General features: G+C 51.1%; 1 protein-coding gene across 4 annotated transcripts; it reads right to left on the reverse strand.

Moving 5' to 3' along the window:
* Positions 1-861: 861 nt before the first annotated feature.
* Positions 862-11,269, reverse strand: PMVK (phosphomevalonate kinase). 4 transcript variants are annotated; one of them, XM_007178478.2, is made up of 5 exons: positions 10,986-11,269; positions 8,744-8,807; positions 5,498-5,650; positions 2,460-2,589; positions 862-1,389 (listed from the first exon to the last, which is right to left on the reverse strand). In XM_007178478.2, exons 1-5 carry the CDS (start codon positions 11,078-11,080, stop codon positions 1,253-1,255), a joined length of 579 nt encoding a protein of 192 aa, XP_007178540.2. In that variant the 5' UTR covers positions 11,081-11,269; the 3' UTR covers positions 862-1,252. The 4 variants fall into 4 exon arrangements, with proteins under 4 accessions (XP_007178540.2, XP_028021330.2, XP_028021331.2 ...); XM_028165529.2 differs by having other exon boundaries at positions 10,926-11,055; XM_028165530.2 differs by lacking the exon at positions 8,744-8,807 and having other exon boundaries at positions 10,986-11,141.
* Between the last annotated feature and the right edge of the window lie 323 nt (positions 11,270-11,592).

Consider the following 11,592-nt stretch of genomic DNA (forward strand, 5'->3'; position numbering starts at 1 on the left):
CCTGGTTAACTGAAAAGCCAGGGAACTAGCACCAGGAAGGAGGTGATCTAGGGAGGAGGTGTGGGCAGGAATATGTAGAGTTCAGTTTGGGTCACGGTGAAACTGATGGAATTTCTTTGGTTGTCCCCTTATCAGTGAGAACCCACAGGATTTGTAGGAGGAGAACAAAGCCAGGGCCAGAGAGTTGGCGGGCTCAGGCTAGGCCTGAGGATGGCCAGGAGCCACAGGGCTTTGCACCGTACCCCAAAGGCACGTGGCCGAGGGGCCTGGTCAGGAGTCAGGCAACCTGTGTCCTGGCCGGAGCACAAACACATACTAACCCTCCACCCTGGGCAAGTTGTTCACTTCTCTGAGTCCTTGGCATCTGCTAAATGCAGATGAAAATGCCCTCCTCGAATATTTCACAGGGTGGCTGTGAAGAATCTGGGAGAAATTTAGAAATTGTATAAGGCTATATAAATAAAAGGGGTCAAGTCCAAGGCCTTCTATGGGAAAGCTGAGGTTTATGGTGACTTGCCCAGGGCCAAACAATGGTTACCAGGTGCCATCAAGCTCTGGTGCCTCTGCCCCTCTATGATACCCCCGTCCCTCTGGGTACTTGCTGGTGGCACTTTCTGTGGAACACTGAGCCTCTCTTGGGGCCATCCCAGAAGACAAGACCCTCAGACTCCAATCCTGCCTCAGACACACACAAGCCTTTTACCCACTTGGCCCGGATCAAGGTCAGCCTCTGCAGGACACGTTCCCGCCCAGCTGGGAGGCAGAGCAGAAACCCACAGCCACCAGGACAACCCGGGCCCTACGGAGCCACACAGGCTGGGTTGTCATCTGGGAAATGAGAGATGTCCAGCTCTGAGCAGGTGCTCCAAGAAGGTTTATTAGTATCCACACTGGGGAGCCCCAGGCTCTTGCCGAGAACAAGGGGCTGAGAGCATCCAGTCGGGGAAGCAAGGCCACCACAGGCTGACAGGTCTGGCACCCATGGAGATGGTGATGCTTCTGCTTCAAGCACAGCCAACTCACCCCCCTCTGCCCTTTAAGTCCCCTTGTAAAGAGGTAGGGCTGTCCTTTCCACGAAGAAATGAGGTCCCTGGCGGTTTCTTAACTTGTCTGACATCTACCAGCCCCCAGAAACCTTGACCCAGGCCCTCTGTCTGCTCCCCCAACCTCGGCCAGCATCAGCGACCACGTGTCCGGCACAGGGAGCCCACCCTCAGCCTGGCAGCCCCCGCTCGCTCCTAGAACCTGTCAGCTAAAGTCTGGAGCGGACCAATTCTATCAGGCGCTCCAGCTGCTCCTCCAGGCGCTGCTCATCTCCGTGGTTCTCAATGACCCAATCGAAGGCCCCGACGTTGTCCAGGCCACATTCTGACTCAGCATCATCCACCCCTGCGGAGGAGGTATGGCGAGGTCAGGCCCCATCCCTCCTGACAAACACCAGGCGTCGGGCACTGTGGCCTGCTGACCCCACGTGGAGCCACCCTCTCTTGCACTCCCCTCGGTCCCTCCAGAACCAAGCTCCACTTACCCCAGAGGGCACTTCCCCACCCCACGAAACACCAGGATAGCAGGTTCAGCAGTCCACAGCCACCTGAGCCCCCCAGAGGGTCCCGCCGACTTAAGTCTTCACTTGTCACTGCCATCTCAAACCACAGACAGCCCAAATGGCCATTTCGTTTTCCTTTTATGTGAAGCTGGTCGTGTCCATTTCTAGCCCTGTATCTCTGATTCAGTTCTCTTGGAAGGCATTGTGTGCCTTTCTCACCTGACAATGAGAATGGTAATAAGAGCAGCTACCTGGTGGGTTTGCTGCTACTATAAAGTGAGATAATGTTTAAAGGGCTTAGCCTGGGCCTGGCTAAGAGTGAGTGCCCAGGAGGTGAGCAGCCATTAGGAAGGGTCGTACCCACTGATCTGAACTTCCCCGAGTCACAATGACCTAGGGCAGGGAAGACATATGAGCTATGCCTCTGAATTGCCACAGAGTAGGTCCTGGGCTGGCACCACTAAGGCTGCCTAGTAGAGCTTCCTTTCCCCCTTCCCCCTACTCTGTTAATCAAACAGGAGTGAAGTTTGTCAGGCCCAACCTCTGACCCACTGTCAGTCCCCCCACCAGGCTGGAAAGCAAAGGTGAAGGACCAGGGGAATGGGTCCCAGCCAGACCTCCAGAAGCCCACTGGCCTGGAGAAGGCAGCCCAGGTAAGGATACCAGGCCAAGGTCACGGGGCAACCTTCATCCCCAAGGATACCATCCTCTACCCAAATCCACTTTTTAATCTGGAGGTGCTCCTGAGCCCCAGGCCTCAGACTCCTTTTTATAATCCCCTGCTCACTCCCCACAGCCTGCCAGGGAGACAGCGGAAGACCAGACGGAGAGCCCAGGAGTGGGTGGCCTGGTCTACAGGTGGGGCGGCTGGCATGCGTGCCGAGCCTTGGGGCAGAGGTTGTGAGCAGCTCACCTGGTGTGAACACCCAGCCCCGCTGCTGTCGGCTCTGCTCTGTGGCCACCACGCGGACCGTCTGCGTCACAGCCCCATAGGCCTCCCGAAACCACTGGATGTCAGACACCCTCCGTGTGTCACTCACCAGCTGCAGGGCAAGGACACAAACAAGTGACCAACAGGACATGGTGCAGGGAACAGCAGGACAAGGTACTGGGGGTAAGGGAGAAAGAGGGGAAGACCCAGCCCCAGTCCAAATAAGCAGGAGCATGGACTACAAAACCCAGAAAAGTGTAGCCCCATTCCCTAGTATTACCCAGCCAGGTGGGATGGACATCCCCTCCTCCCTCCAGGCAGCCCTTCCTGACTGCTGCAGCCCGCAGCCCGATCTGCCCACATTGTATTCTACGGTCATGTCAGTCATCGCTGAGCTGAAGAAGAGGCCTCAAGCTTTGAAGTCAGATCAGCCAGTCTAATGCACTCATTTTACAGATGAGCAAACTGGGGCCAGAAACAAAGATACCTTAATCGGTGCCTGCCCCCAGCACCTTTTAAAACGTAAATGTGATTCTTGTCAGTCCCTTGCCCTAAATCTCTCAAAGGTTTCCCATAATTCTAATACAATCCAAAGCTCTCACCCCAACTTACAAGGACCTATAAGATCTGGCACCTATTTCCCATCATTTTCCCTTCACTCATTCTGTTGCAGCCAACTGACAACCTTGCTGTTTCTTTTTTTTTTTTTTTTTTTTAAACTTTGGGTTTATTTATTTATTTATGGCTGTGTTGGGTCTTCGTTTCTGTGCGAGGGCTTTCTCTAGTTGCGGCAAGAGGGGGCCACTCTTCATCGCGGTGCGCGGGCCTCTCATCATTGCGGCCTCTCTTCTTGCGGAGCACAGGCTCCAGATGCGCAGGCTCGGTAATTGTGGCTCATGGGCCTAGTTGCTCCGTGGCATGTGGGATCTTCCTAGACCAGGGCTCGAACCCATGTTCCCTGCATTGGCAGGCAGATTCTCAACCACTGCGCCACCAGGGAAGCCCAACCTTGCTGTTTCTTAAACATACGAACCAGGTCTCCTCCTCAGGGCCTTTGCACATCCTACTCCCTCTGCCGAGATAATCATGAGGGAGGCTCCCTTGCTTCATGGAGGTTTCTGCTCAGATATCACCTCCTCGGAGAGGCTGTCCCTACCATCCTGGCTCCCTTCCTGTCCCTTTCAATTCTGATATGCTTTTTATTTTTCTCTGAGCACTAAGTATTCATGAAACCATCACTATTTATCTGTTTGTGTGTTTATTGCCTGATCTGCACTCTGTAGAGTCAGCTCCATGAGGGGAAGGTCTGTGTCTCCATTCACTGCTCTATCCCTGGCCCTTAGCACCGTCTGACACATAAGGAGCACTCAGGAGCACATGGTCAATGAACGAATGAATAAGCGAATAAAGAGGTCAGCTGTTTTTGTCCATGCTGCGGACATGTTCATTCACCCAGCTCTTAAACAAGTACTATGTCAAACACCTACTGTGTGCCGGGCACTGTGCTAGGCACTGGGGATAGAGTGGTGAGCACAACAGACCTGGTGCTTGCCCTCAGGAAGCTCACTGTCTGGTGGGAGAGACAGACTCTAAGGTGCAGCTTCACTAATTACCATGTAATCACAGCGCATATCAACAAGCATCTCGACCTTACCACTCTGAAACTGAACTCCTGACTTTCTCCCCAGACCTGTTCCTCCACACTGTCCGTGTCTCAGAATATCACAACTCCATCCGTCTAGCTACTCAGAACAAAACCCTTGGATTTGTCTCCTGTCCTTCCACCCCAGAGCCATCATGTCAGGAAATCCTATTGGTTCTATCCTCAAAATCTGTGCAGAATCCGCCCCTTCTCTCCACTCCACCACCACCCCGAGCCGAGCCACGGCCATTTTGCTGTCTTATGGAAAGATCCTCTGCCTGGCCTCTCTGCTTCCATTCTTGCCCTCCCCCAGCAGCCAGGGAGAGCTTTCTAAACCTTAGAGCAGACCATGCCTCTCCTCTGCTCCAAACCCTCCAGTGAGTCCCCATCTCACTCAGAGAAACCCCAGGCTCTTCCAGAGAATCTGCATGATCTGACCTCACCTCCTGCCACTCACCCTTCACCCACAAACACCCATTTGGGTCACTCCCTTACTTCCTTCAGGTCCCGCTCAAATGTCATCACATCAGTGAGACCTTCCCTGATACCCTTAATAAAGCAGCAACCCAGCCCTCCTCAGAGTCCTGGCCTGCTTTATTTTGTCCCTTAGTATTTATCTCCACCTGACATATTCTATATTTTTTTAGGGCCTAACTCCCTCTGCCCCCAGCTATAATGTAAGTACCCTGAGAGCAGGGACTTCATCAGATTTTCACATGATGTATCCCCAAATCACCTGGAACCAGTCCTGCTACAGGAAGATACTACTGGCTGCCAGAATGAATGAGGAAGGAAAAGGGTAAGGTGCTATGGGAGCACCTGACCAGGAATGCCAGTTAAGACCTGGGCATCAGGGAAGTCTTCCCTGTGGAGGTGCCATGGAAGCTGAGCTGGAGCTAACCAGGTGAAGAGGGAAAGAAAGGGCAGTCCAGGCAGGAAGAAGGACACGGGCAGAGGCCTTGATTCCAGAAGGGGTTTGATTTATTTGAGGAACAGAGAGAAGGCCAATGTTGCTGCGGCTTAAGGAGTAAGGAGGCTAAAAGGGCAGCGGGAGCCAATCATTCAAGGCCCAGAAGTTCACATTACAGATTTTCATTTTGTCCATCAAAACAGTGGGACAAAGGGTTCTAAACATGACTTGGTTGATGTTTTTAAAAGGTCACTCTGGCTGCTGTGTGACGAATGGATCACAAGGAACAAGAGCCGAAGCAGGGACCAGTGTGAGGGCTACTACGACTGTCTGGGTGAGAGACAGTGGGGGCTTGGACCAGGGGGGTGGCCGTGGGGAGAGAGAAATGGACACATGTGAGATATGTCTGGGGAGAGGCAGAGGGCTGGGGAAACCGATTTTCCTAATGCTGCCATAGAGCCCACTTACCCAGACGGGCTGGGAGACGCCCTCCACGATCTTCCTGCAGAAGAAGCCTGGGTCGGCCTGGCGCTTCTCCTCTCCCCAGCGGATCATGTCCCTCCGAAAGGGCTCCTTGTAGGTGCTGGCATCCAGGAGTCTCTGGAAATCTAAGCCGTGCTCCTGCCGAAAGCACATTCTGTTTATGCCACCACCCTCTCAACCTAGCTTAGGTCTTCCCTAAAACAGAGGGAGGGCCACCCCTCCCCTCACCTGCCCTCCCTGAGGGCTGCCGCAAGGACTCGTGAGGTTGCTGCCAGGTCAGAGGCCTGCAGGGGAAAGGGCCCTAGAAACTAAGAACTCCCAAACACTGGCAGATGGAAGAAACGCCTTGGGATAATCCAGAGATTGTTTCAGTTTGTCTTTAAATGTGTGATGTGGGGGCTTCCCTCGTGGCACAGTGGTTGAGAATCTGCCTGCTAATGCAGCGGACACGGGTTCGAGCCCTGGTCTGGGAGGATCCCACATGCCGCGGAGCAACTGGGCCCGTGAGCCACAGCTACTGAGCCTGCGCGTCTGGAGCCTGTGCTCCGCAACAGGAGAGGCCGCGATAGTGAAGGGGCCCGCGCACCGCGATGATGAGTGGCCCCTGCTTGCCGCAACTGGAGAAAGCCCTCGCACAGAAACGAAGACCCGACACAGCCAAAAATAAATATAAAAATAAATAAATAAATAAGACCCGGTGCAACCAAATTAATAAATAAAAATATTTAAAAAAAAAAAAAAAAAAAAAAAAAAAAAAAAAAAATGTGTGATGTGGTTTTCTCTTTTGCAACAGTTTTACCTTCCCAGTTATTTCTGGCTTAAACTAAACCTGAAATTAGTTTACCTCCCTTGGGCACAGGCTTAGTCTTCAACTAAAGTGGGAAATCTGAAAACATCACATTCTGTGTCCTTCCACAACCCCTCTGGCATCTTTTGTCCCCACCCCAAAGCCCAGGAGACTTGGCTTCCCTGTCTCTCTCCCCTTCCCCTCACCCTCTTCCTCATCCCCAAATTCCTGCCACCTTTGCTGCATCAGCATCACTACATTTGGCTCTGGGCACTCCTGGACCCCTGGAGCAGGAGGGGCTATTCTGACTACCCTAGGGAACCCCTTCCAGACCCAGCCTTCCCTTCTCCAGGGACACTGACAAGCAGGAGGGTCCATCCAGAGGGCACCAGGATGGGAGGGGGTCTGAAAAACATCACTCAGTTCAGGTTTCAGCTCCCCTGGCATTCACTGCAGCAAGACCCTCTCCCGAAAGACTCAGTTTCTTCATGTACAAACTGAAGGGGCCGTGACCCGGCCGTGACCCAGCAAGTCAACCCTAACCCTAACCCTACCTGCACCCTATTCCAAAGTGGGGTCAGCAGCCATCTCCCATTTATAAACTATAAACTAGTTTGCCATGTACTTTTTTTTTTTTTTTGGCTGCTTTCTCTAGTTGCGGCAAGCGGGAGCTTCTCTTCGTTGCGGTGCACGGGCTTCTCACTGCGGTGGCTTCTCTTGTTGCAGAGCAAGGGCTCTAGGCACGTGGGCTTCAGTAGTTGTGGCTCGCGGGCTCTAGAGCGCAGGCTCAGTGGTTGTGGCGCACGGGCTTAGTTGCTCCGCGGCAATGTGGGATCTTCCCAGACCAGGGCTCGAACCCATGTCCCCTGCATTGGCAGGCAGATTCTTAACCACTGCGCCACCAGGGAAGCCCTGCCATGTACTCTTTACCACAGGGGAAGATTAGCCACCAGGAGCATTATGGTCTGCTTGTCAATTATATTCCCCGATGCAACTTAAAACATCAATGCATTAACATTTCATTTTGAATTTGTTTTCAAATGGGAGTAATGGATGAAGTGGTGCTGGACTTAAAAACAGCAGGCGCAGGCTGGCCTATCCGTCTCCTATTGGGGTTTTAGAAATGCAAACTCCTGCCCACTCACCCTACCCCACCCTCCAGCCTGGCTCACTGGTCTGGAGTGGGGCCTAATTTGGGAAGTTTGGAAGTAGATCAGTGGTTTTCAAACTGCTCCTCTGAGCCCTGGGGTTTGGAGGTGCCCAAGCCCCACTGGGGAAGGCTGAGTGCCTCCACTCCACTCAGAGTCGCTCCCAGTCTATCTACTGGATACAAGGAATTTCTGCATCCAATTTCATTTGGGAAAGGTTCCCACTAAAAAAAAAAAAAAAAAAAAAATTGAAAACCACTGAATCTGTTATCCCCAGGATCCCCCAGGCTGCCATCCTACGAATGGGTCTGTTTAGGTGGTGGGAGAAGACCCAATGGTACAGGAGAATGCTTCCCATGGAGATGGGGCTGTCATATGGAAGGAGGGGACAAATTCATTTTGTGTGGACCCAGAAGTTCAGTCTCAGGCCAACTGACCAAGGGGCCATGAGCACAGGTCCCTGGAAGGGTGCACCTAGAGGTCAAGGACAGAAATGTAAGTGAAGAGCAGACTGCATTGTATGGGGAGCTAATCCCACCCTCCAGTCTCCCTTTCTGAAGTCTAAGATCCTGAGAGTTCCTATTTATTTTTTGCAGTCCTATTTTTTTTTAATCTACATGGTTCAAAATTCAAAAGATAAACATCATTTACAGTGAAAAATCTCTCTCCCTCCTCTGTTCCCCAGCCATGTAGCTCCCTTCCCTGGAAGCAGCCAATGGTCCAGTCTCTTATGTATCCTGCCCAGGCTTTTACACATCCCAAGCGCCTAGAACGGTGCTGAATGCACCCCGTAAATATTTGTTGAATGGCTAAGTATATGAGCAAATATATTTACAATTTCCCCCATTTTCATACAAATGCAGCATTCTCTATACACTGTTTTACATCTTGCGTTTTTCATGTGATTAGATTTCTAAGGGGAGAATTCCAAGGATTGTTGCAGGCCAGCTTTAATGGGGGGAGGGGGGTGATGTGTATCATATTTTTTGAATAAGGGGACAGACCCTTACCAATAACATGGCATCATAGCTGCCAACTCGCATCTACAGCCTTTTCTGGACACACTTTCCTGAACACGCTCTAGGGAGGTGGCCTGAAGTGAGTATGGCCAATGGGAAAGAAACTTAAAACAGAAAATGCCCCCAAAAGGTCCCCCTATAGAAAGCGGAGAGCCGTCTGCCACCCTGCCAAAAGGGGTCAGAGAGACGCTGCTAGTGACTCAAGCAACAGCACAGCAACCAAAGCTCAGGAGTTGGCTTCTTCCAACCCACCAGATGCCACAGAACCACCACCTACCTGGGCATACTGCTCCTTGAGTGGACCAGAGAGCCGGAGGACAGCACACACGTCAGCTCCAAGTCTGTGAGACAGGGAGATCCGAACCCCGTTAACCTAAAGCTTCCAGGCCCCAGAAGAGTGAAGCCCCATTTCTGCTACTGGCATCTATATAACTTTACCAGGTCTCAACTTCCCTGATTTCCTCATCTGTAAAATGGGGATAACAGTGTCTTTTCTGTCTCCCACAGGATTATTATGAAACTCGAATGTGAAAGAGCCCTGAAACTAACAGGGAAAACAAATAAAAGCATAATTACAGTGTGAACATCCTGGCAATATTCTGGCTGGATTCAGTTACTGCTGGGCCCCTAGAACTAGTTCTCTCACAGCTAGGGGTATCTCAGTCTCAACTGACTTGGTCACCACACATAAATAGCTCATTCATTCAGTTGTTCAATTTACTCAACCAACCATTTGTTGGGTTCTATATTTGGATCCAGGTGATACGAATGTGAATAAGATACATGATTTCTGCCCTGACCTTGAGATGCTTACAGATTCACTTAAACACTGACATGGTGAGATAGATGTTCTTATTTCCATGTTTCAGATGAGGAAACTGAGGTTGAGTGAGGAAAACTGACTCATCCAAAGCACCGTTGCAAGTAACAAAGCCAATATCGGTAAAATAAATATAAAAGCCAACATTTAGTTCCTATGCCTTTACTAAATGCCAAGAATTGTTCCAAGCCTTTCATGTGCGTTAGCTCATTTAATCCTTACATTCACCCTACTATTATCTCCATCTCACAGATGACAAAACTTTCTCATGAGAAACTTGTACAGGCTTCCCTGGTGGCGCAGTGGTTAAGAATCCGCCTGCCAATGCAGGGGACACGGGTTCAAGCCCTGGTCCGGGGAAGATCCCACATGCCGCGGAGCAACTAAGCCCCATGCGCCACAACTACTGAACCTGCACTCTAGAGCCCGTGAGCCACAACTACTGAAGCCCGTGTGCCACAACTACTGAAACCCGTGCACCTAGAGCCTGTGCTCCGCAACAAGATAAGCCACCACAATGAGAAGCCCGTGCACCGCAACGAAGAGTAACCCCTGCTCACCACAACTAGAGAAAGCCCATGCACAGCAACGAAGACCCAACACAGCCAAAAATAAATAAATAAATAAATTTATTTTTAAAAAAAGAAAAGAAAAGAAACTTGTACAAGATCACATTCGAATAAGTGGTTAAGTCAGGATTTGAATCCCAGCAGTCTAATTCCAGAGCCTGTGCTTCTGATCACGAATTGATTTATGTGTTGGGTGGTAAGAAGAAATGTTACTTAGGAAAAGGTGGCGGATACTTAGTGGTGAAAGATTAGGGCGGCAAATTCTGCCCTGGGCTTTTCCGCAACCTCTTAGAACCCCCATGGTGCCCCAAAGCAGCCTCCTGTTACCCTCACCACACTGGCCTTCAAGAGGAGAGGAGCCCCACTCCACGTTCTCAGGCTTCTGTGCTCTCCTAGCTCAACAAAAATGCTCCCACACAGAACACCTTGCTTTGGGAGAAAACCTGAGCAAAAGGTATTATTAGGAGAAGCAGTGAGGTAAAGCAAAAAGAACCCATTCCTTGGAGCTAGGCTAAAGCTGAATTTGAGTTCTGGATCTACTGATTACTTTGTGTTTCTGGCAAGTTTGGGTTTGGGTTTTTGTTTGTTTGTTTTTAACTTTTCAGAGTCTCAGTTTCTTCATCTGTGAAATGGAGACACTGATTAATAATACCACGCAGTACCTAACAACACTATGTGACACAATAAAGACTCAGTAAACCGCAGCGATTAGCTGGTGCGCTGGGCAAGGATTCGTCTTTGAAATCTGACACAACTGAGGTGTGGTCTGAGGCAAATCCTTTATCCGTGACTGTTTCCTTTTCTGTAATCATCACCTCGCAACACTGTCTGGAGGATTAAGAATGATGTATAAAAAGTGTCTTGGTAGTAACTGTTACTAATGCTTCTTGGAGAGACCTACAGCTTACAGCCTTCGGAGAGGTGGCCACCTGGTTCTTTGAGGTGGGCGTGTGCAGACTGCTGTTTTACGTGACGGTGACAGTCCTTCACTTCTCGCCGCCCAGTGCTCCTTCTGCCCTGCAACCCGAGGGCCTCAACTCCAAAGCTCACTCCATCACACCCCAACATACCCCTCGTGTCACGTGATTCGCGGTCTCCCCGGTCCTCCTCCTTCCCCGCCCCACGGACACCTGCTCTGCAGCGCCTCGGTCACGAAGTCCTTCCCGGATTTCCTCTTCCCGCTGAACAGCAGCACCAGCCGCGGGGCGCCTCCCAGCGGGGCCATGGGGCCGCCACCCTTTGAGATCCCGAAAACTGACACTTTTCCCTACCCCTTAAATCAGGCCACCGGGCCCAGAATGGACGCGGCCACTCGGTGGAGTAGCAACAAGGAGGGGTTCCGCCCCCGTCTTCTTCATGGCCGTGGAGAGGACTGTCAGCCTGCACACGTGCTTCCGTGACTTTAAATTAAAGCCTGCACAAATGGATTATGGAGAGAAAGAAGGTAAATTCCTAGGGCAGCTTTCTAGCCTAAAGAAGCTCCCCTACCAGACTCATTTGGAACCGTCCAACCCGCCCAGACTCTGACGTCACGGCCCCGCCTTCTTAGCCGACACGCGTGACACGTGGGGGGGGCGGGAATAGGACGCAACTATTTTCCTCCGGGGGGGGGTGACGTCTTAAAATTTCCTAAGTGAACCTCACATTGCCTTCCACACAACCCTACAAACATGAAAAAAAAAGAATAAACGTGTTCATGTTGAGAAAGTTTTCAAAACTGCCTGTTTATCTGTGCAT

The sequence above is a fragment of the Balaenoptera acutorostrata genome, chromosome 1, assembly GCF_949987535.1.
Source record: "Balaenoptera acutorostrata chromosome 1, mBalAcu1.1, whole genome shotgun sequence".
NCBI lineage: Eukaryota > Metazoa > Chordata > Mammalia > Artiodactyla > Balaenopteridae > Balaenoptera > Balaenoptera acutorostrata.

Excerpts from the sequence above, each read along its gene's own strand:
- PMVK (XM_007178478.2), bottom strand. The coding sequence starts at position 11,080 with ATGGCCCCGCTGGGAGGCGCCCCGCGGCTGGTGCTGCTGTTCAGCGGG. Across the intron at positions 5,651-8,743 it reads TCAAGGAGCAGTATGCCCAG|GAGCACGGCTTAGATTTCCA; the intron begins GTAGGTGGTGGT and ends TGCTTTCGGCAG. Across the intron at positions 2,590-5,497 it reads GCGTCTCCCAGCCCGTCTGG|CTGGTGAGTGACACACGGAG; the intron begins GTAAGTGGGCTC and ends CTTGCCCTGCAG.